Here is a 23,336-nt window from a genome sequence, read left to right as displayed (position 1 = left end):
TCCTTAAAAAACTAAAAACAGAACTACTATATGACCCAGCAATCCCACTACTGGGCATATACCCTGAGAAAACCATAGTTCAAAGAGAGTCATGTACCACAATGTTCACTGCAGCACTATTTACAATAGCCAGGACATGGAAGCAACCTAAATGTCCATAGACAGATGAATGGATAAAGAAGATGTGGCACATATACACAATGGAATATTACTCAGCCATAAAAAGAAACGAAATTGAGTTATTTGTAGTGAGGCGGATGGACCCAGAGTCTGTCATACAGAGTGAAGTAAGTTAGAAAGAGAAAAACAAATACCGTATGCTAACACATATAAATGGAATCTAAAAAAAAAAAATGATTCTGAAGAACCTCGGGGCAGGACAGAAATAAAGACGCAGACGTAAAGAATGGACTTGAGGACACAGGGAGGGGGAAGGGGAAGCTGGGACGAAGTGAGAGAGTGGCATGGACATATATACACTACCAAATGTAAAACAGATAGCTTGTGGGAAGCAGTCACATAGCACAGGGAGATCAGCTCAGTGCTTTGTGACCACCTAAAGGGGTGGGATAGAGAGGGTGGGAGGGAGATGCAAGAGGGAGGGGATATGGGGATATATGTATACATATAGCTGCCTCACTTTGTTATACAGCAGAAACTAACACACCATTGTGAAGCAATTATACTCCAATAAAGATGTTAAAAAAAAAAAAAGAAAAAAAACCCCCCAAACTGTAATACTTAATAATTTTGAGGGGTTTTTTTTGTTTTTTTGTTTTTTTTTTTTGGCAGTACACGGGCCTCTCACTGTTGTGGCCTCTCCCGCTGCGGAGCACCAGCTCCAGACACGCAGGCCCAGTGGCCATGGCTCACGGGCCTATCTGCTCCGCGGCATGTGGGATCTTCCTGGACCGGGGCAAGAACCCATGTCCCCTGCATTGGCAGGCAGACCCTCAACCACTGCGCCACCAGGGAAGGCAATAATTTTGAGTTTTAAAATTTGTTTCAAATTATTCTAACTTTTTTTTTATATTTGAAAACTCTAATGGTTTACACCTATGAAAATATGCTACCCATTTACTTCCAATGGGTATGTAACTTGAGTAGTTTTCCTCTTTAAAGGAGGGCTTTTGTGGCTTATAAAGTGATCAATTCTATCCAGGTCTTATCAGTATCATTTTTTGATATGAATACCTATACACATTTACCTCAAACACTTCAAAAAAAGAAAGGTCTATATTAAAAAAATCTCAAGGAGCTGTTGCAGAATATTCAATAAATGGTTTTGTTGTTTATGCAAAAGACATAGGCATATTAAAATACTAAAAATTTTAAAGTGTAAGTCATTGCTAAATTATCAATTCAATCATTTAGAAAATCTTACATGACTTAATGATTTAAAAACAAATTCCATATCTATTAATACAAATCTGCTTACCCCAGTTGAGTACATATTTATCCTTGATATTTGCCCTTTAAGTTAATTACTTTCTCTCATGAGTGTCAGGTGATCAAATAATCATAGTGCCTCTAGAATGCCATTTTTAGAGACTTTTATCACTCAGTGAAAATAACTACTTCAAATGATATTTTCATATTAAAAATTCAGTGTAAGAATGATTTTAAGCCAACTGTTTTCACTATCAATTATAATTTAATATTAAAACATTCACAATGTCCTGAGATAATACTTTATGTTGGCTTTACACTGAGTACTAATGTAGAATTCTTACCTGTAATGTACATGTGTGACTACTGGTTTCCTGTATCCAAGGATCCAGGTTTGAATATCTATGGGTTCAGCTTTGGGATAAGCTATGGTTGTATCTATTATCCACTGGAGGCCTTTCGATCTGCTGTCTGAGAACAATATAAAACTGGATCAATTTTTATATTATTTGCAGCAAATAACATAGTATAGAATTATAAAGCATAATGATATATCCTTTGCTTTAAGAGAATGAACTTTGGTGTTACTGTTCTATATGATGCACTTAGGATGAAATTAAGCATTTCCTATTACATTATAAAATGGCTGACTCTCAAACAAATTAAACAACAGAGTGCTATAATTTATTGGACATGCATCATTTAAGCATTCAATACAATTATGCAGTATCAAGGTCTAATTTACATTTTATCACTCATAAAAACTGGCCTACAAAAAAGTCAGTAGCTAAAGTATCACATCACAAAAGCGAAAAGCAGACCTTAAAACAAAAAACTCCACTCACTAAATATAACACAATATAATACAAACACCAAGTTTTGTGATACTTGGGAGGCATTAATAAATATTGAAATAAGGCAATAAAATTAAGCATTTTATTGATGCACATGATCGTCAGTTGCTGCTCTTGTTCAAAACAAACAAAAAACTCCTCCCATTTTAGCAAGAGTTATATAAAAATAAAGCAATAAACCTGTCTACCCTTTGGTAGGTACAACAGGTCACCACCATTGTGAGAGGGGCTGGGGAAATTCTGTTTACTTTGGTCCTCTGCATGCTGTTTTTATTCCCAGCACAGAGTACAAAGTTGAGCAAGAATTGAGATGGGAATTCTCAAAGAGAACGCTGATAGCTAGAATTTAAAGTGTAATGGTCTATCCTTTGTTTGAAGTATTTAAAGGATCCCTAAAAAAATTAAACTTATTTTTAAATATAAGGCCAAATGTACAGTAGGAATCAATAATATTTTACTTAAAATGTCAAATAATTAAAAACTGGCCTTAAATTCTTTTAAAATTTTAGACAACATTCTGAAGGGGAAGAAATAATCATATAAGAAATAAGCTTAAAAAATTTAATTTTTAAATAACATATTGCTAAAGGAACAGAATGTATGTAAAGAGAACATTTTAACAAACTACCAGTGATGTACATGCTAAAATGTTTAGGGGTAAAGTACACTGATGTCTGCAACTTACTTTGAGATGCATTAAAAAAAACCAACCAAGATGGACTAATAGATGGATAGAAGGATGGAGAGAGATGTGATAAAGCAAATATAGTAAAGTGTTAATTATAAAATCTAGTTGGTCAGCTCATGGATATTAATTGCAAAATTATTTCAACTTTTATGTATGTTTGAAAACTTTTATAATAAAATGGTTGAAAAATCACCAGAGTTCAGTTTAGTATCTATTAAATCATACAATAAACAAAAAAATACTAATCCTTTTAAAGGTAATTAGAGGGACTTCCCTGGCGGTCCAGTGGTTAAGACTCCGCACTTCCATTGCAGGGGGCACAGGTTCAATCCCTGGTCGGGGAACTAAGATCCCACATGCCACACAGGGCAGCCAAAATAAATAAATATATAAAACCTTAAAGTTAATTAGACATGGTTTGTGTTTATATGGAATAAAATACTAAATCGTGAGTATGAATACTAAAGAAAATAAAACACAAAATATCAATACCAAAGCAGAGAAGCAAATGGTAAAATATAAGTGAAACTAGTTTTGGGGTATACAGTTTTCTAAAATTTCTTATGATTTTCCTAAACTGCTAGAATAAAAACTTTTTTCTTGATAGGTAAGAAGTGGATTTATTTAGAGAGATACACATTCCATAGACAGAATGCTGTCCATCTCAAAAGGCAAGACTGGCCCTGGGAGAATCACACTCCACAGACAGAGTGTGGGCCATCTCAGAAGGCGAGAGGCCTAAATTTTAACTAAGGTAAGGTAAGTAATAAACAATTTCACTTTGGTTATAAACAGAGATTGCTTCTCTCCAAAAGAAAAAACCATTTTTCTTCCCTCTTGTGTAATCAGTAAGACAAGTGCCCATTCCTCTGAGATCTAGACCACAGGGTATTGACTGGGTAAAACTATTTAAAAGCAGCGGTATTTATTAGTGCAATTAATCCTATTTGGAAGACCTTTGCCTTCAAGCTTTGGCTTGGCTGTCATTGCCACAGTGTCTCTCCAGCAGTGAAGCTATTCTGAACCCTCCTTTTCTATTAAAAGACTCTTTCAATTTGTCTTTTTAATAGATGATGAAACATTAAGATAGCTGACTGCCAGGCAGCTGTTTGGAAAAAACAAATGAAAGGAAAGCTCAGCACAATCTCACGGGCATTATTTCCATGTTTGGTCCTTACCATCATCTAAAATAACACATATTTCTGAGGGCCAATCATTCCCATTTTATTTTATCTGAAGAATATTAAAAGAAATAGCAAAATGCTATTATGGAAACAGGCCTAGTAAGTTTCTTTCAGCTTTTTAATTTATAATTTATCACCAAACTTTCATAGTGTCTTGGATAAACTCGTTCAAAACAGTCTTCATGCTGTTGGCACAAATATCTTCTTCAAATATGCACAATTCACTAGGCTATCTCCAAGATAGTTGCATCTTTTTTTGTTCAGTTTTGTTTGTTTTTTAAAATAAATTTATTTATTTATTTTTGGCTTCATTGGGTCTTTGTTGCTGCACGTGGGCTTTCTCTAGTTGTGGCTTCGTTGCAGCGCCCAGGCTTCTCATTGCAGTGGCTTCCCTTGTTGCGGAGCACGGGCTCTAGGCGCGCGGGCTTCAGTAGTCATGGCTCACGGGCTCTAGAGCATAGGCCTCAGTAGTTGTGGCACACGGGCTTAGCTGCTCCGTGGCATGTGGGATCTTCCCAGACCAGAGATCAAACCCGTGTCCCCTGCATTGGCAGGCGGATTCTTAACCACTGCACCACCAGGGAAGTCCACAGTTGCATCTTTGAGTATGGTTTACTTTTTCCTGGCCATAAAAGTAATACATACTCACTATATTTTTTTAATTCAGAAAAGTATTAAGAAATGGAGAAAAATTATCCATAATGTTACAACTCAGAGAAGCAATCACTGCTAATACTCTGAAATCTTTCCTTTCACTGATTTTCTACTGCCTTATTATTTACATATTTGAGCTCATATTCTTTACACAAGAGTTGTATGTTTCTCCCACTCAGTTAACATTATAGAGCATAAGAATTTTCCAAGCCAATAAACATCAGTTGTAATGACTGTGTTGTATTCTGTTAGATGGATATTTAATAATTACTTATCTGTTCTCTCTTCTGGCTATTTCCAATTCCTTGCCATTAGAAATAATGCTGTGATAAACTACTTTGCCAGTATTTCAGATCATTCCCTTTTGATAAGTATTATTTGCAGTAGAATAACTGAGTAATTTATCAACATTTTAAGACTCTTAATAAATACTGCCAAACTTCATTAAACTCATTCTCCGTATTAAAAACAAAAAAACTTTCTAAATTTGATAAATGCAAAAAATATAAATCATTATAATCCATTTGCATATCTATGATTAGTTTCTCAAATTTGTCATTTCTATTCCTGTATCTTTTAATCCAGCAGTTCCACTTCTAGGAATTTATACTACAGACATGTTCCACAAATCTGTAAGTATATTTACAGGAATGTTGACTGCAGCAGTGGGAATGGCCACGAGTAAGGTGTACAGTAAGGGAGAGATACCTTCGACTTTATACATTCCTATATAATTTGAATAAATTATTGTAAGCATGGACTACTTTTGTAAACAGAAACATTAAAAAGTTATATTTTCATCTTCTCCCTCAGTATTATTTCTGTTTGACAAAAATTATAAATATAAAAAAAAACAATGTTATCTTCTGGAACTCCAGAAAATCCTTTAATTCCAAGAAAAGAAAAAAATGCTAAAAACCATCATACCTAATTCCTCAGCATCTCCTCCTGCTGGACTTCCATTTTCCTGTCGTGCTACAAGTGCACTCAGAATAATTTTTGTTGCCCCAATCCTTGGCAAAGTGACATGTGTAAGAAATGGCAAGTTATTTTTCTTGGCAAATGCCTGACTTGTTTCGCGCCTCTTCCTGAGGAAGCCCCCTTCTGGAAACAGAACAATCCATTTTCGATCTCTGCTCCTGTAATTATTTTCTAGGTGCTTCTTGAGAAGAAGAAGCTGTTGGTCACGATGAGATTTTCCCTAGAAGGTAGACACACATAGAGTAAGTACAGTCACATTTGAAATTTAAAGGCTGTAAAATTAAATAGAAATAACTGTTTCTAGAGTAAATCCCAATCATAGGCTAGAATAGTGATTTCCCTCCACTTACTTCCCCTTTTGACCATAGTGGAAAAAGTAAGTTATTAGCACTTACACAAATAAACCCTTCCCTCTGAAGAAAAAAATTGCTCTAATTGCCCCTGAAAGTTCGTTCATTCATCATCAGTGAGTATTTACTGAGTACCTACTACTTACTTGCCAGGCACTGTCCTGGAGATAGAGAAGTAAGAGACCCTCACAAAGCTTGCTTGAATGGGGAAGATATATAATACATATGCACATGTATATGTGCATATGTATAAATGCAACTGGCGATAAGGTTAGGAAGAAGAGTAAGAGACTAGAGAAGCTCAACAGGGTCAGGAAAAGCAGCTCCAAGGAGGTGAAATTTGAGCAAAGTGCTGATAATGTGAGGGAATAAGCCATGTGAAGATGAGTGGCGGAGTACTCCAGGTGATGAGGAGAAAAAGGACAAAGGCCCTGAGGTGGGAACATGTTTGGCATGTTCAGAGAACTGTGGCAAGGCCAGTGTGGCTGAAAATTGCAGAAGAGAGGCGGAGGACATATAAGAAAGGCCTTGAGCTTGGTTAAGTAGTAGTTCGGGATGGAACATCATTAGATAGTTTTCCAAAAGGGAGAGTCATGAACTTATTTACATAAAAAAAAATCTGCTGGCTCCAGTGACAAAAAGACTATAGGAAATAAGTTAGGAGACTCCTGTAGAGTCTGGACAAGGGAGTTTGATGAGATTCAACTGTGGGATATTGATGAGAGGTGCACACATTCAGGAAAAAATCTGAAAGCTAACAGGACATTCTGATAGACTGGATCTTAGTTGTGAGGGAAAGAGAGGAAAGAGGATAACTTGGAGACCGAAAAGTGGAGCCTAGAAGCATTTTTAGGAAAGCCCCAAACCCATGACTAAATATAAGAAGGGTCTTCCTTTCAGTATGATCAATTCGCTAATAATTTTCAAGCCAACACAATTACAGAAGCTCCCCAAAATAATTTGTATACTTGCAGTCTTTAGACTAAATTATTCTAAATGTAAACTAGGTAACAATTTTCTTAGCTAATTTACGGAATTGAATTGATTATAATTAAGCTTTACTTATTAAGTTCCCAAGAGTACATGTAAAATATTTTTAATATTCTTGGAAATATCTTGTCAAAAATGTTTAGTAGCAAAGTCCCAAGAGATTTTCTTTAACATTAATACTTTTTTTCTCTTCCTTTCCCCCATGTTATAGATTTTCATTACTATCTAACAGGGAAAAAATTTTTGCTCTTCAGAAATGAATTTGTAAATCTCTCCTGTCTTCCCCTCCAGTGACACTCTAAGATATTAGGTTAGTTTCTTCCTTAAGTTGTTCTTATCACTGTTTATTTTGTCTCAACCTTGTTGTGGCCAATCTCCATTCCCAATTCTTCCTGGGGTTCCAGTGCCTGCTTTTTTCCATCTCTCTGCTCAGAAAAACCAAGGGTGTTTCCAGAAAAAACTAGACAATTACACAGAATATGAAAAACAAAAATATGTTTTGTATATAAAACTGTCTGGAGGGGACTTCCCTGATGGTCCAGTGGTTAAGACTCTGTGCTCCCAGTGCAGGGGGCCTGGGTTCGATCCCTGGTCAGGTAACTAGATCCCACGTCAGGGAACTAGATCCCACATGCATGCCACAACTAAGAGGCCTCATGCCACAACAAAGATCCCGTGTGCTGTAACTAAGACCTGGTGCAGCCAAATAAATAAATAAATATTTAAAAAACTGTCTGGAGCAAAGCATAATATATGTGTTTGGGGAGACCTATTTTCATAGAGCTTAGAAGTTTTTCTATACACTTCTAGCTTATTTCTGAATTTGTGATGCTCAGAAGAGGCTTAATTAGATTCACCAACAACTCATTACGTAATTACTACGTGTAAGGTACTGCACCACCCAGGGTGAAGTGGCTAAATATATAAACACCAGAGAAGTGTGGCATTACCATACATAAAAACTCTTGATATCATATTTTGGTTATCCATTTTTGAGAAAATAAAGCATGTAGCATATCAAGGAAACACTATAATGTAGTGCTTTTTCTTTTTTTCTTTTTTTTTTTTTTGCCATGCCGCGCGGCATGTGGGATCTTAGTTCCCCAAGCAGGGACTGAACCCGCAGCCCCTGCATTGGAAGCGTGGAGTCTAACCACTGGACCGCCAGGGAAGTCCCTGTATGCTGACTTGATAAGAGGGTATTATTCTTTTTCCTATACTAAACTATTCCTGATGCTTGCGACCCATTCCCAATCCACCTTCCTCCATCAAAGCCGTACTCATTCTTTAAATGTATGCCACATAGCATCTTCTCCTCTAAGGTTTTTCTGGATTTACAGAAATTTGACATACTCACTTTTCATACTATGAATTTGCAAAATATTTCCTCTTATTTATTTATTTAATATTCTCCCGACTGGTAATCTTATTTATTTAACAATCTCCCAACTGCTAACACAGATACCTTCTGTATCATATAACGGTGACTTGTAAATAAAAATAACAGTGATAATATAGATGATGATAATGGTAGTCATGATGAAGATGATGAAAGTACCAGGGACTGTTCTGAGCGTGTAACACGTATTACTTCATGTAATCTGCACAGCAACTCTGTGAGAGGAGTACCCATTATTCTCATTTGAAAAATGAGGAAATTTTGAGAGGTTAAATAACTTGCCCAATTCACACAGCTAAGAAGCAGAAGAGCTGAGAATGTGGCAGGCGCTTGGTAAACTTTAGAAGCGAGGAGGGTAGTGATTAAAATATTTGCATTTTAATGTTTATGCATACTCAAATTCAGACTGAAATAAATGTTTTAGGAAAAAAGATTCCCAGCTCCCTCAGATAACTAGAACTGGCTCTATCTATTATAACTGGTTTTGTGATGCCTCTTTTTACAATAAACAATCTGATCAGGCTATCACTGTGGAAAAAAATGCTCATTACTTACCTGTCTGATAAAGAAGTCTCCGTGAATTAGAGAAACAATTCCAAAGTTTGTATACTTAAAAATATGATCCATCAACCACATCATTTGAGCAACAACCTAAAATATTTAAAAGCAAGAAATAAATGTTGAATAGAAAAAAAAAAAAACCTGACTATAGTCTAGCCAGTCTCTAAATTTTAATTATAACCATCCAAGCATACTTTTAATTAACCTATCTTAAATCTAATGTTACTTCTACAAATAAAGCACTACATGAAAAATTACAGGTCTTCATGCATTATCTAGAAATGTGTTGTATAATTTCCAAGGATTTTGAGATTTCTCTGCTGTTTTCTGCTATTGAGTTCTAATATGACTTCATTAGATTAAGATAACCTATTCTGTATTAGGTCAATGTTTAAAATGTATTGAAGTTTGTTTTATGGCCCAGGATGTAGAATATCATTGTATATGTTCCACAGATGATTAAAAAGAATGTGTATTCTGTGTTTTGGGGTGTAGTATTCTATATGTTTTGATTATATTTTATTGGTTGATGGTGTCGTTGAGTTCCATATCATTGTTGATTTTCTGTCTATAAGTTCTATCAGGTGCTGATAGATGGGTACTAAAATCTCCAACTATAATTTTGTATTTATCTATTTCTCCTTTCATCTCTATCAGTTTTTGCTTCATGCATTTTGAGGTTTTGTTGTTTTGTGTTTATGCATTTAAGATTGTTATGCCTTCCTAGAATATTGGTCCTTTTATGTAACGGTCCTCTTTGTTTCTATTAATTTTCTTTCCTTTGAAGGTTACTTTTTCTGATATTAATATGGCCAATCTCACTGTTTTCTTTGATTAATGTGTTCATGATATATATATATGTTTACATTTATATCCTTTACCTTAAAACTAACTAGTTCAGTGTATTTGAAGTAAGTTTCTTGTAGACAGAATATTGTTGAATAATATGTTTATCTACTCCACCAATCTTTCTTTAACTTGCTGTATTTATATTTAGACTATTTAAACATAATATATTTATTGCTATGTTAGTGCTTAAAAAAAAAAAAATTACAGGTCTTGATTCCAAGTCTTGGATTCCTAAGTCACAGGTATATACATATCACTGGGTAACAAATAAAACTGAATTTACTTCTTAAATTTGAACTTAATGATTTCCAATTTGTTCTATGTAAATAAAACCTTTAGAAATTCTTATATAACTTGTAAAGTTATTTTGAAACAATACAATATGCCTAAGTTATCAAATGAGGGCTACACACTTAATTAATAAGCACTAAGGCTTTATAAAATGTGACCTTAATGGCTAAAATATTAAAAGTCATAAAATATAAAGATATAAAACTTTATAAAAATATAAAATATAAAAATATCCAAAATAAAAGAACATTAAAGAATTCATTTAGTCAATAAATACACTGTAAATTTTTTAAAAATTCATTTAGTAGAATGACTTACACATTCTATTATATCATGAAGAGTATTTGTTAGTTTATACAAGGCCATACTCTTTGCCAGCATAAAAATACTCAGTTTCTTAACAAAAATATTATCCACTGCTGATAAGAGTTAATAGCCATATCAAGAGCAGAAGACTTTATTTCAAGCAAATTTCAAAATTAAAAGTAAGCATAAACAGGATCTAGTTAATGAATGGTTAATTGTTCTCCCATGCTGAGATAACAGCATCCCTTGTTATAAGCCTTAAATAAATAAAGTGAAAACTACAGCCTCCATCAAGAAAGCAACAGAGCTCCACTTTGGTTCCTATAGGAATAACAAATGTAAACTTCATCTCTGAGCACCAAATTGTATGAACTAACATATAAGGAAAAAACTAAGCATTGACATCCATGTGTTGCTTTTACAAAAACATTATAAAAGCCCACAAATAATATTCAAGCTTCTGATGTAATTTTTCAGTATCACTGAATAGTTCAGTTACAAGACTCCTATTCCAACAGTTTTACCATATAAAATAACTTAAAAAAAATAAAGATACATACATGAAAGACTGATTCCCAAATCAATTAATACAGAATAATCACCAACATCTCATTTTTGAATCTTGTTTTGCTTTGTAATGATAACCACTTTGTTTAGATAAATTGAGATCTGAACTAAATGGAATTTGCTGAAAAGTGCCCCAAGAAACAAAACAAAAAGCAAGTGGATTCAACCTGTAAAACCTTTGAGCTTTATACACAGTATGAAGTGTGGCTGCAATTTATTGTCCTCTGGGTTTAATACCAACACTAAAGTAACTTGCTTTTATGTTTAATCTTACATTTACAGTGGATTTACCGCCTCAGTTAGAAGGGTAATGTAAAACAAATTCAGTAAGACAGCCAAGCTATCTTCTGAGATTTGTATGGATAATTCTGTCCTAACTTATTTTAGGGGAAACAAGTCAATAAATATTTATTACATATCTAAAAGTTCTATTGATAGAAATAAAAATTCTTAGTTTTATCATCAATTGCCACAAAAGGGCAAGACTCCTCACTTCACAGATACTTATTAAAAAAGGACCAGAGTGGCAGGGACATATATACACTACCAAATGTAAATTAGACAGCTAGTGGGAAGCTGCCGCATAGCACAGGGAGATCACCTCTGTGCTTTGTGACCACCGAGAGGGGTGGGATAAGGAGGACCAGCACGTTTAGAAAATATAACTAATCCTTTGTTTCATATTTCTGAAAAAATGAGGTCAGTAAACAAAGTTGCCTGAATCAACTGTCGACATTTCACAGGCTGTCACTCATAACGTTGTTAGGTATTTCCAAGGGACAAAATTACTCTGCATCAATTATTCTTTACCCGGAAGCACGAATTTTCTACATGTCAAAACATCTGGGGAGGTTTACATGAATGGCTCCATTCTTCATATCCTTCTGAAATTTTAGTGGAGTCAATGGTTTTCCGGTTTAGAAGTCTGCAAGGACAATTTTGGCTGTCACATTGACTAGGGAGTTCTACTAGCACGTAGTAGGTTGCAGCCAGGTTAAGGAAAACAATGTGCAGCAGGACAGTCCAGAACAACAGTGCCGTCCTACCAAAATGACAGGCGCTACAGGAATTCCTGAATTCAAAAAGCTGTGTTATACTCACATCACCATTAAACTAGTGTTTTTAAACTGGCCCACAATTTAGCATCAGCTTTCTTTCTTTGAAAGTGCTCATGGAGTATGCAATTAATCAAGTAAACATTCCTACTTGTGAATGTAAATTAATATTGCCCTATACTTATTACGCAGGAGGCAGAAATTTTAATGCTTCCACCTTTTTATTTCTCAATTACTCCTTTATGAAACAAGATAAAAAAATTCTTCAAGGTTTCAAATTATTTTGTAATATTGGAGAGTAATATCAGTATAATTAATCTGAAAATAAAAACAAAATAACTCTGGACAGAAAAATGAACCAAAGACCAACTAACTAAAATCTTTTTACAAAAGCAAACAAATAAACCAAAATTTTTTTTGTCCACAATATTGGTGAATCTCAGATTACCTGATACTCTGGTTAATACAGTTCTCATCTCTGCCAAACTGGAGTTCGAGTAACAAAGTTAGGCATATTTATACTCACCGTTTTAAGCACTCTTTGAGATTCAAAAACCAATAGAAGACACTGTAGGCCCTCAGAAAAACCTCTATAAATGTAAGTATCTTATCGGTAAGCATAAAAATGTTCTCCTTGATACAAAGCCAAATAAACTATTTTTACACAATTTTAACATCAAGAATTTAGGGGACAGGCAGTAAATATTATTGTAATGCAAATATATCTACACAGTGATATTCTTTTATTTTAACAATTCCGAATATAAGATTCTGAATATAAGAAAGGACTGAATTTATTCTACATTCTAGCAAAATTATGCCTCTGCTTTTCAGATAAACAACAAAAACAGATTCCATAATAAGCAAACATATTTTCCATTTACTGTCACCTCATTTTCTGACCCCTGAGCTGCTGAATCAAACTCTCTAGGACCTAAACACACCAGGTGTATTCTTGCCTTAGTGTTTTGGTCAAGATTATTTCACCAAAGAAGAGGCCCTTGCTTCACTACTCTGCCTAACTAAATTCTACTCACCCTTCAAGGTCAAGTTTACGTCCTCTCCCCTCCACAAAGTTTTCTATATCCACCAAGTACACGGTGAGCTCACTTTCCACTGAATATTTCTCACTTTGCAATTAAGTATTGTTTGCTATTCCCTCTCTCCACCTACCACTAGATTATTAGTTGCTTTAAAGGGATAGTATCTCATAGGATGGTCTTCTATATTTATAGTCGGTGACCAGGAATATGAAACACTTATAAAATACCTATTGATTTGTTTCTTCACTATTAGGCCAAATATTAATTCCATTAATTTTATATATTTTCTATTGATTTACTTTTCTATGAACATAACCGCTTTACTTTCTCTTAAGGTAACAATTCTTTTAATGCTAAGGACTGACTTTATTTTAAACCCTCCCAGTTTATAGGTATGTTTTAGTTAGCAATATAAGCAATGTGAAATCAACAGTTCAAACACAGCCCTAGAACACTGAATAAAATGGCCCTAATATCTTTCCTTTCAATTTGCTTTCTAAGTGAAATCCAAAATAATATATACCTTACTTTCTTCTGCCTAAAGATCACCAAGATCACCTAATTCCCTGTCCAATTTTACTCTTCTATCTTAAGCAAACTGCTTTTTGTGTTTGTATTTCTCAAACTGGCAATCCACCACTCACCTCAAGACAGCCCCATGCTTGAACCATATTAACTTTGCTTTCATTTCAGTTTTTTTTTTTTTTTTTTTTTTTTGCGGTACGCGGGCCTCTCACTGCCGTGGCCTCTCCCGTTGCGGAACACAGGCTCCGGACGCGCAGGCTCAGCGGCCATGGCTCACGGGCCTAACCGCTCACAGCATGTGGGATCTTCCTGGACCAGGGCACGAACCCGCATCCCCTGCATCGGCAGGCGGACTCTCAACCACTGTGCCACCAGGGAAGCCCTCAGTTATCTTTTTTAAAAAACAGCTTTGTGGAGATATAATCCACATCATCCCAGTTATTTTTCTTTAGGTCTGTAAATTCCTCTCTTAGAGTAATTTAGAGTTATACACATAGTATATTTCTTTTTAAATTTTTCTAAATTTTCATGAAAAGTATACATATTAAAGTGTAAGTCTACATCCCCAACTGTGGTAAGATACTTAAATTGATTCTCTGTTAACCTCCCCTTTCTGCAGTCTATCTCTGCCTTCAGGATGGCTTACCAGTCCTTTGTCCTGGAGGCACATCATCAAAGTACACACATCTCCTGTTGCCTGATGATTCACCAACATTACTGCTTCATCTTTTGAAATTGCGTTAATATCTTCCCCCCATTCCATCACTGTAAGAACAAAAAGTTTCAAAGCTGTCATTTAAAAAATTTATACATTTCCAGAAGCCTTATATTAGAAACACTGGTGCACATTAATGATGATACATCACTTAGCTAAAACTTCTAAAAGTTTAAAACTAAGTTTATTTCCTATAAAAATCAGGATGTTCATATTTTATAGAGACCCAAAATATCCGTTAAAATGTAAAATGGCCACACCTTTGATTTAGAAATTCTATTTAAGAGTTTATCCTATAGAAACATTTGTCCAAACAGGCAAAGATATGCACAAAGGATATTTATTGCAACTTAAATGTTCACCAACAGGGGAATGGATAATTTTTATATAATGGAAGAGTATAAACCCATTAAAAGAATGGAGGATATCTCTATACACTAACCCAAAAGGACTTCTTATCAAGTAAACAAAACATACCACAAAACAGTATATATAATATAATCCCATCTTTTCAAAGAAGTAATAAAATTTACATGTAACTTAATACATTGAAAAAAGTCTGGGGAAATAAATTCAAAACAATACTGATCATCATTGGGAGGTGGTTCCCAAAGCCCCCTTAAATTCTACTTTATAATAAAATATGCAAATATTATAAAATGTGTAAGCATTTTCATTTTACAAGAAAACTAATTAAGGATGTTACATTTATTAAAAATCTCCAGATGAAAAGTCAATGCACCAAAACCTATATGTACACTCTAAGGAAAATAGTGATATCTCCAAGTAGTTACGCCTCATTTCATGCCAAATTTACTACACTCAAAAAAATAAAATTGAGCATCAGTGTCAAACATCAAGACTCTACAAAGAAGGTTCTAGGTTCCTCAAATGTCTGACGCGAATTACCAGAGGCTGAATATATGTTAGCATTCACTCATCTCACTCACTGCTATAAGGAAAGAAGTTGAGTCACCTGTGTGTAATAGTTCTGGATGAAATTAGGATGGGAGACCTGTTGCTCACCTGCTTTACCTCTGCCAGCCTCCCTCCTTCACAGTCACCTTTCACTGTCACCCCAATATAGCGGAGCTCCTCATAAGAGTTCATTTGAGAAAAGAGTTCTGCTAATTTTTTCTTTTTATTAAAAGCCATTTACGGGCTTCCCTGGTGGCGCAGTGGTTAACAAAACGCCTACCAATGCAGGGGAAACAGGTTCGAGCTTTGGTCTGGGAAGATCCCACATGTCGCGGAGCCACTAAGCCCGTGCGTCACAACTACTGAGCCTGCGCTCTAGAGCCCGCGAGCCACAACTACTGAGCCCGCGTGCCACAACTAGTGAAGTCCCCGCGCCTAGAGCCCGTGCTCCACAACAAGATAAGCCACCGCAGTGAGAAGCCCGCGCACCGCAACGAAGAGTAGCCCCCGCTCGCCGCGACTAGAGAGAGCCCGTGCGCAGCATGGAAGACCCAATGCAGCCAAAAAAAAAAAAAAAAAAAAAAAAACCAGCCATTTAAGCAAGGCATCTATGTATTCATTTTAAAGATCTTAAAGATTTGTATTAAGGGAATTTCAGCTGGGCTGAACATACATTCAGTTGTGGTACCTACTTGCAAAGTGAGGTATTCCAGTCATTCTCTCAGAAGTTATTACTAACACACAAATAGCTTACACTGTATGGTGAAAGTTTTTAAAATGAATGCAGAATGGAAACTACATTACAGATGTCAAGTAATCCTTAAGGAATAGATGTAGAACACTGGGGACAGCCCAGCAACACCAACTTTCCTTCACAGCGGCCTTTTCTTTCCCAAGTTGCCAGTGAAGTTTAGCTGACAAGCTAACTTTACTGAAACATACTTGAATAGCTGATATACATTGTGTGTGGGAGCAGGGGGAGTGTAAATTGGTACAAGGGTTTTGGAAGTCAATTTGGCGATATATATATCAGAACTAAGAAATGTGAAAATCCTCTACCCAGCAATTCCACTTCTAGGAATTCATCTTACAGATATACTTATTCATGTGTAAAATGACACATATGCAAAGCTCTTTATTGCAGCATTGTTTATAAGAGCAAAGAGGAAAACAACTAAAAAGAGAGACTAGCTCAAATTCATAGAAATTTCTAAAATGGTGGTTGACAGGAGGGAAAACTGGGGAGTTACTTAATTAGTATGGAGTTTTGGTTTTGTAAAATGAAAAAGTTTTGGAGATTGGTTACACAATAATGTGAATATACTTAACAATACTGACACTTAAAAATGGTTAAGATGGTAAATTTTATGTTATGTGTATTTTGTCACAATTAAAAATAAAAAGGGAGACTAGTTAAATAAATTATAATATATCCATGCAATGGAATATTATGTAATCATAGCATTTTTACACTAATATGGAATGATGTACTATAAGTAATAAAAGCAAAGTGCAGAACGGTGTGTGAAGAGAGAATATATTTACTAAGTGAAAACTCCTCATATCACGTCTCTGTTGACAACCCTTCAATGAACGTGCGTGCGCACGCACACACACGCACACACACGCACACACACCCACACACACCCACACACACGCACACACACCCACACCACCATTCTTTCATTAATTCATTCTTCACTCAATAAATCAGCATCAGGCACTGTGGATATAAAACAAATAAGAACAAAAGTATTATTCTAATGCAGTTAAAACACTCAAGAAAAGTCTAACTTGGTTCTATAAATATTAGGCTATTAAGAGGTAATGTGGAAAGTCTTCTAGCTCCACATCTATATAAATAGATGTTTCATAACCAAATAGTCCTTTAATGCAATTTCTGCTACATGAATGGAAAATACTAGATACCTAGGCCTGTGCAGTAGGAAAGCATATGTGTGAATATAACTGCAAATAAAAATAAGTTTTCTACTTCAAATGTATCTTACTTGCTTTATATAAAGTAGATAAATCTAGTGTGTTGGTTTAAATCTCAAAATATAAATTGAATTTAGAACTCTCTGTTCTGGCTTAAATAGTGTCCCACCAAATTTACATCCATCCAAAACCTGTGAATGTGACCCTATTTGGAAACAGGGGCTTTGTAGATGTATCAAGTTAAGATGAGGTCATAATGGATTAGGATGGGCCCTAAACCTATATCCAATATGACTGGTATCCTTATAAAAAGTGGGAAATTTGGACAGAGATACACAGGGAGAATGCCATGCGACAATGGAGGCAAAGACTGGAGTGATGTGTCTACAAGCCAAGGACTGCAGACAACCACCCAAAGAGAGCAAGAGGCAAGGAAGGATCCTTCCCACCAGAGCCTTCAGACAGAACACACCCCTGTCAGCACCTCAATTTCAGACTTCTAACCTCTGGAACTGTGAGAGAATAAATTCCTGTTGTTTTAAGCCACAGAAACTTTGTTTGTGGTACTTTGTTACGGCAGCCCTCTGAAACTAATATACTCCACCCTCCTCAATTTTCCCCATCCTTTCTCTTTTCCATTCTATTCACCCCAAATTATAGTTTTTTTCTAACCAACTATAGGAAAAGAACAACAGCACTGTATTTTAACCATCCAGAACGTTATCATAGAAATCTACCATCATGTATTATAAATGGTTCTCAACATCTACTTCTATAATACTTTCAGAGTATAATCATTAAGAGTTAATCCAATACATATTTTATCTCTCAGCCATAACTTAGCTAAAATTAATTTTCAAACTAAATGTCAATTTGCTAAGACTCACACACATACTAAATCAAACAAGTGAAGGTAGAAGGATCAACTTTTAAAAATTATCCTGATGTAGCAACAAAGTCATGTAGGATTTTATAATAATCTAAATTTTATTCAACAATAAATTTCATTTCCAGTATCTATGGTATTCTTCTTTTACCAAACCATTATATACTTCAAAGATCACTGTTAGAAAGTTATATGACTAACAAAATCAAGATTAAAAAATGCTTGTAGAGAAAAAGCATTTATTTTATGTATGAACTAGCTATGTTCCTCAAATCATACCCTGCTCTCCAAACCAGTAAGTATAATAATGGAGCCAGTATCTTAATCAAGGAATAGAATTATTCTCATGTTAAAGAACAGAAGCTATGGATGCCCGCCAGTTCTTACATTGTACTTGATTAGAAGGACAAAAATATTTTAACACACTGTTCTGTGAAAGGAATTCTCAAAAAAGAACTGGGTCAGGTCCACTATTTCCAAAGGGAATGAAAGACAACTGAGTAAAAACTGGAAGAAAAGTTCCCTAGCTGTAATTGAATTTTAAAAAATTCTTGTTAAAAACCAAAGCCAAAGATTATCACCTACTACACACACACACACACACACACAATTAATAAACCTCCCCCAAAAGTTTTAGACTAAAATTGATCATGACAGTTCACATCTCAAAAAGAAAATAAAAACAATAAACCATCACAATTTCCTTAAAAACAGTGATGCTAAAGCTGTTATACTGACCCACAAAACAGAATTAATGTGGAGAAGAAAGGTTGCTTTATACACGACCATAATAGCTTACTTCTCAAAGTTCAAAAAAAAAATGCCTGCAAGCTGATGCCACAAACTATTTTACCATTCTGTGACTCACTTAAGAAACATTAATAATATCATTATGCTACTCAAACATATTGTGAAGATGAATGAGATATAAATGACAGAATCACAGACATCCTGGGCAACTAGATTACATGACAGTTGAAGTTACTTTTGAAATCATTATTAACTTAAAGACTCATACAACTACTGTGTCACGTAAGGTCAGGTATTCTAATATGAATAGTAAAGATTAGAGAGCAAAAAAACACATGAAAGAATCTCATGTAGCTCAAGAACTGTGGCTTTCAGTAACACACATTGGAGGCAGAGTGGGTTGGACTCATCCAAAGTTAGGGGTTAGCAGAGGAAGATAAAAAGGGAGTGAGGATATGAAGGGTAGCCATGAGAAAGTAGATTAACGTACTGATTAATGGAGAGGAGACTGGTGAGGAAAGGAACCAAGCAAGGGGGTAATTCACTAAAGAAAACTGAGGGAGGGCTATTATAGTAGAGATACTTGAAGCCATCCCCTATCTCCACCTTTACCCATCCTACTCAAACCCCCACAGATAGGGCCCAGACGTTGTGAGAAAGCCCCCGGGTGACTCTAATGTATATCTGTAAATAAGAACCACTGGAATTTTAGCTCTGATGAGTTTTGTTTTATTTTCTTAAAACAAGTATACTGAACATACTAGGAAGTTGTGGTCAGTGCCCTTTTTTTGGCACTTTAATTAATTTAATTTAATTTAAGAGGTTAAACTTGAGGAGGCAAGGCTCAAGGTGTAGCTTTTGGAGGGGTTGCTTAACTAAAAGAATAATAGTAGCATATATTATTAAATAGATATATAATTAAATACTAATAATCTTAATAGCCAACATTTATAGAATGCTTACTATGTGTCAGGCATTAATAATTAGTAAGAGAGGGCTTCCCTGGTGGCGCAGTGGTTGAGAATCCGCCTGCCAATGCAGGGGACACGGGTTCGTGCCCCGGTCCAGGAAGATCCCACATGCCGCGGAGCGGCTGGGCCGTGAGCCATGGCCGCTGAGCCTGTGCGTCCGGAGCCTGTGCTCCGCAACGGGAGAGGCCACAACAGTGAGACGCCCGTGTACCACAAAAAAAAAAAAAAAAAAAATTAGTAAGAGAAAATAATTCACATTATTTTCCTATGTAATCTTCACAAAATCCCAAATGTACAGACACTGTTATCCCCAATTTACAATTGAAGAAAATGAGACAAAAAAGGTTAAGCAGTATCTTCAAAGTTACACAGTTAGGAAGTAGGGGAACTGGGATTCAAAACCACTGTATCATGCTGTCACTGCTGGCAGGCTACATCAAAGAACCTTGAGAACAGTAACGGGTAAGTTGCCCACACAGCCCCTGACGTTGCCCATGATTATGCCAAGAAGTGGGGTGGACAAGCCAAGTCCCAAAGTCCTAACAAATAAGGTTAGTGGAGGGTAACAATAAGGAATGGTGCAGAAGCCAAGGATCAAGAGTTTTTTGCATGACAGTTGAATAATAAACAAGTCTAAAGAGGCAAAGAGTATCTAAGAAAAAAAAAATCAACATTGTCTTTGGGCCCAGGATACAGGTATCTTAAATTTAACGTGCTCAATACAGAACCAGCTCTTTACCCTAGTCTTCTCCATCTCAGCGAAGGACACCATCATTCACCCAGTCAATTCAAGACCAAACCTAAGACCACTTTTGATTCCCCCCTTTCCTCAATTCTCCATATTTAATCCATCTCTAAGTCCTTTGGACTCTATCTCCAAAACACATCCTGCAACCTCTATGTCTCTCCTTCTTTACTACTACTACTCTAGGCCAAGCCATCAATACCTCTTTCTTGCACTTCTGAAGTGACCTCCTAACTAGTCTTCTCACTTCCACTCTAGCCACCTGCTTAAAAGAAAACTTTAAAATAGTTGCTAATTTCAAATACTAGAGTATAATCTAAATCACCACTGGCAAGAATGGAAAAAGAAAGAGCAAGAAAGTCAAAGATAATAAGTGATAATTAACTCTAACTGGTATTGAGATTTGCTTTAACTTAAACCTAGACAGTTTCCAACAGGGGAGATATTGGTATCTCGGGAGAAGCAATTCTTCCTGCAGTCATCAGCATTGCAAAACTTTTAGCACACCTGGCCAACATTCTCTGTTACAACCCTAAAGAGACTACACATTTCCAAACATCCCACCCCCACCTCTATCCATTTAAAACCACTAAGTTAGAAAGTTCAAAATGATTTAGGTCAATATAAGCCTGTGGTAAAATCAGAGTGAGGTTAAATAACAAATGAGAATAGTACACACAACATGAGGACTAAGTGAACATATGCTTATTAAAAACAAAGCTCAAGCCCTCTGATGCCTAACCTTTACCAACTCAGCCCCAGGATATGGCAGCAAGAGTTTGGAGGAGTCTTCTCTAGGAAATCTGATCAGCTCAAGAGAAAAGATCTAAAAATAATGACATTTAGGATTCTCCAGTGAAGTATTCCAATCAGATTATCCTACAATGCGGCTTAGTGTGGACAAGATGCAGCCACTAACAGGGCTACCAATCAACTTTATAGTCCCCTACTCTTAAATAAGAACAGATCGTCATATATTACCAGATACCCACAAAAAGGCTTTAATGTGAAAGACAGAAAATAAAGCAGCCTATTAAATAAATTGATTTTATAATTAGAAATCTTCCAAAAAATAATTCTTCTGGCCCAGATGATTCACTAGCAAATTCTGCCAAACATTTAAAAAAGAAATAACACCAATTCTATACAATCTCTTCCAGAAAATAGAAAGGAAGGGAAAACTTTCAAGTTTACTCTATAAGGCCAGCATTACCCTTATACCAAAACCAGAAACAAACAAACAAACAAAACTATAGACTTATATCCATTAAAATCCTCAAAAAATGTTAGGAAATGGAATCCAATAATATACAGTGCAACCAAAGTAAGGTTTATCATCACAGGAATGCAAGGTTGATTGAATATTAAAAATTAATCTGTGTAATAGTCCACCATATTAACAATCTAAGGAAGAAAAACCTCAAGATTATATTGCTATGGTCTGAAGGTATGTGTCCCCCTAAAATTCAAATGTTGAAGTCCTAACACCCAAAGGTGATGGCATTAGCAGATGAGGACTTTGGAAAGTGATTAGGTCATAAGGGTTGAGCCCTCATGAATGGGATTAGTGCGCTTATAAAAGAGATCCCACTGAGCTGTCTAGCCCATTCTACCAAATGAGGGCACAGTGAAAAGGCTATGAACCATGAAGAGAGCCCTCATCAGAAGGTGACTATGCTGGCACCTTGTCTTGGACTTCCAAGCCTCCAGAACTATGAGCAATAAATTTCTGTTGTTTATAAGCCACCCCGCCTGTGACATTTTGTTATAGCAGCTCAAACAGACTAAGACACATATGAATTGATGCAAAAACAGCACTAAACACATTCCAATATACATTCATGAAAAAAACTCTCAGTAAACTAAGAACAGAAAGGAATTTCCTCAATGTAAATAAAGTGTTTCTACACAAAACCTATAGTTAACATAATATTTAGTATTAATTATATATGAGTGCTTTCTCCCTAAGATTGAGAACAAGGTAAGGATGTCCAATCTCACCTCTCTTATTTAACATTATTCCAGAAGTCCTACCCAGTTCAATAATGCAAAAATAAATAAATAAATAAAAAAGAAAAAGAAATGAAAGTCATACAAGTTGGAAAGGAAGAGATAATTCTGCCCATACTCACAAATAGCATGACTGTCTCTGTAGAATGTCCCAATTAATCTACAAAAAGCTCCTATTATTAATAAGTGAGTTTAGCAAAGTTACTAAACAACTACAAACTCAACAGTATCAATCATATTTTTATACTAGGAATGAATGATAGGAAATTTTTAAAAATTAAATCCCACTTACAATAGCTCAAAAAATATACTTAGGTATAAATCTAAAACACATGGACAGGATCTGTATGCTGAAAACTACAAAGTGCTGATGAAAGAAATCAAAGAAGGCCAAAATGAAATGAATACCATGTTCATGGATTGAAAGATTCAACACATTAAAGATATCAATTCTCCCACAAATTGATCTACAAGTAAAACACAATTCTAATCAAAATGCCAATAAGAATTTTTGCAGGGGCTTCCCTGGTGGCGCAGTAGTTGAGAGTCCGCCTGCTGATGCAGGGGACACGGGTTCGTGCCCCAGTCCGGGAATATCTCACATGCCGCGGAATGGTTGGGCCCATGAGCCATGGCCGCTGAGCCTGCGCATCCAGAGCCTGTGTTCTGCAATGGGAGAGGCCACAACAGTGAGAGGCCTGCGTACCACAAAAAAAA

At 35.7% G+C, this 23,336-nt stretch overlaps 1 protein-coding gene across 3 annotated transcripts in view; it reads right to left on the bottom strand.

Annotated features, from left to right (window-relative positions):
* The window catches only part of LPGAT1 (lysophosphatidylglycerol acyltransferase 1), a 73,258-nt gene that overhangs the window by 25,871 nt on the left and 24,051 nt on the right, over positions 1-23,336 (bottom strand). For all 3 annotated transcript variants that reach the window (XM_024133789.3, XM_024133788.2, XM_055084097.1), the window contains exons 3-6: positions 14,333-14,451; positions 9,045-9,140; positions 5,697-5,970; positions 1,734-1,860 (exon numbers count right to left, since the gene is read on the bottom strand). In XM_024133789.3, the coding sequence (XP_023989557.1) occupies positions 1,734-1,860; positions 5,697-5,970; positions 9,045-9,140; positions 14,333-14,451 (616 nt within the window). The remainder of the gene's footprint in view (positions 1-1,733; positions 1,861-5,696; positions 5,971-9,044; positions 9,141-14,332; positions 14,452-23,336) is intronic.

The sequence above is a fragment of the Physeter macrocephalus genome, chromosome 4, assembly GCF_002837175.3.
Source record: "Physeter macrocephalus isolate SW-GA chromosome 4, ASM283717v5, whole genome shotgun sequence".
NCBI classification, from domain to species: domain Eukaryota; kingdom Metazoa; phylum Chordata; class Mammalia; order Artiodactyla; family Physeteridae; genus Physeter; species Physeter macrocephalus.
The sequence above is the reverse complement of the archived record's forward strand: the minus strand, read 5'-3'. Positions and strand labels throughout refer to the sequence as shown.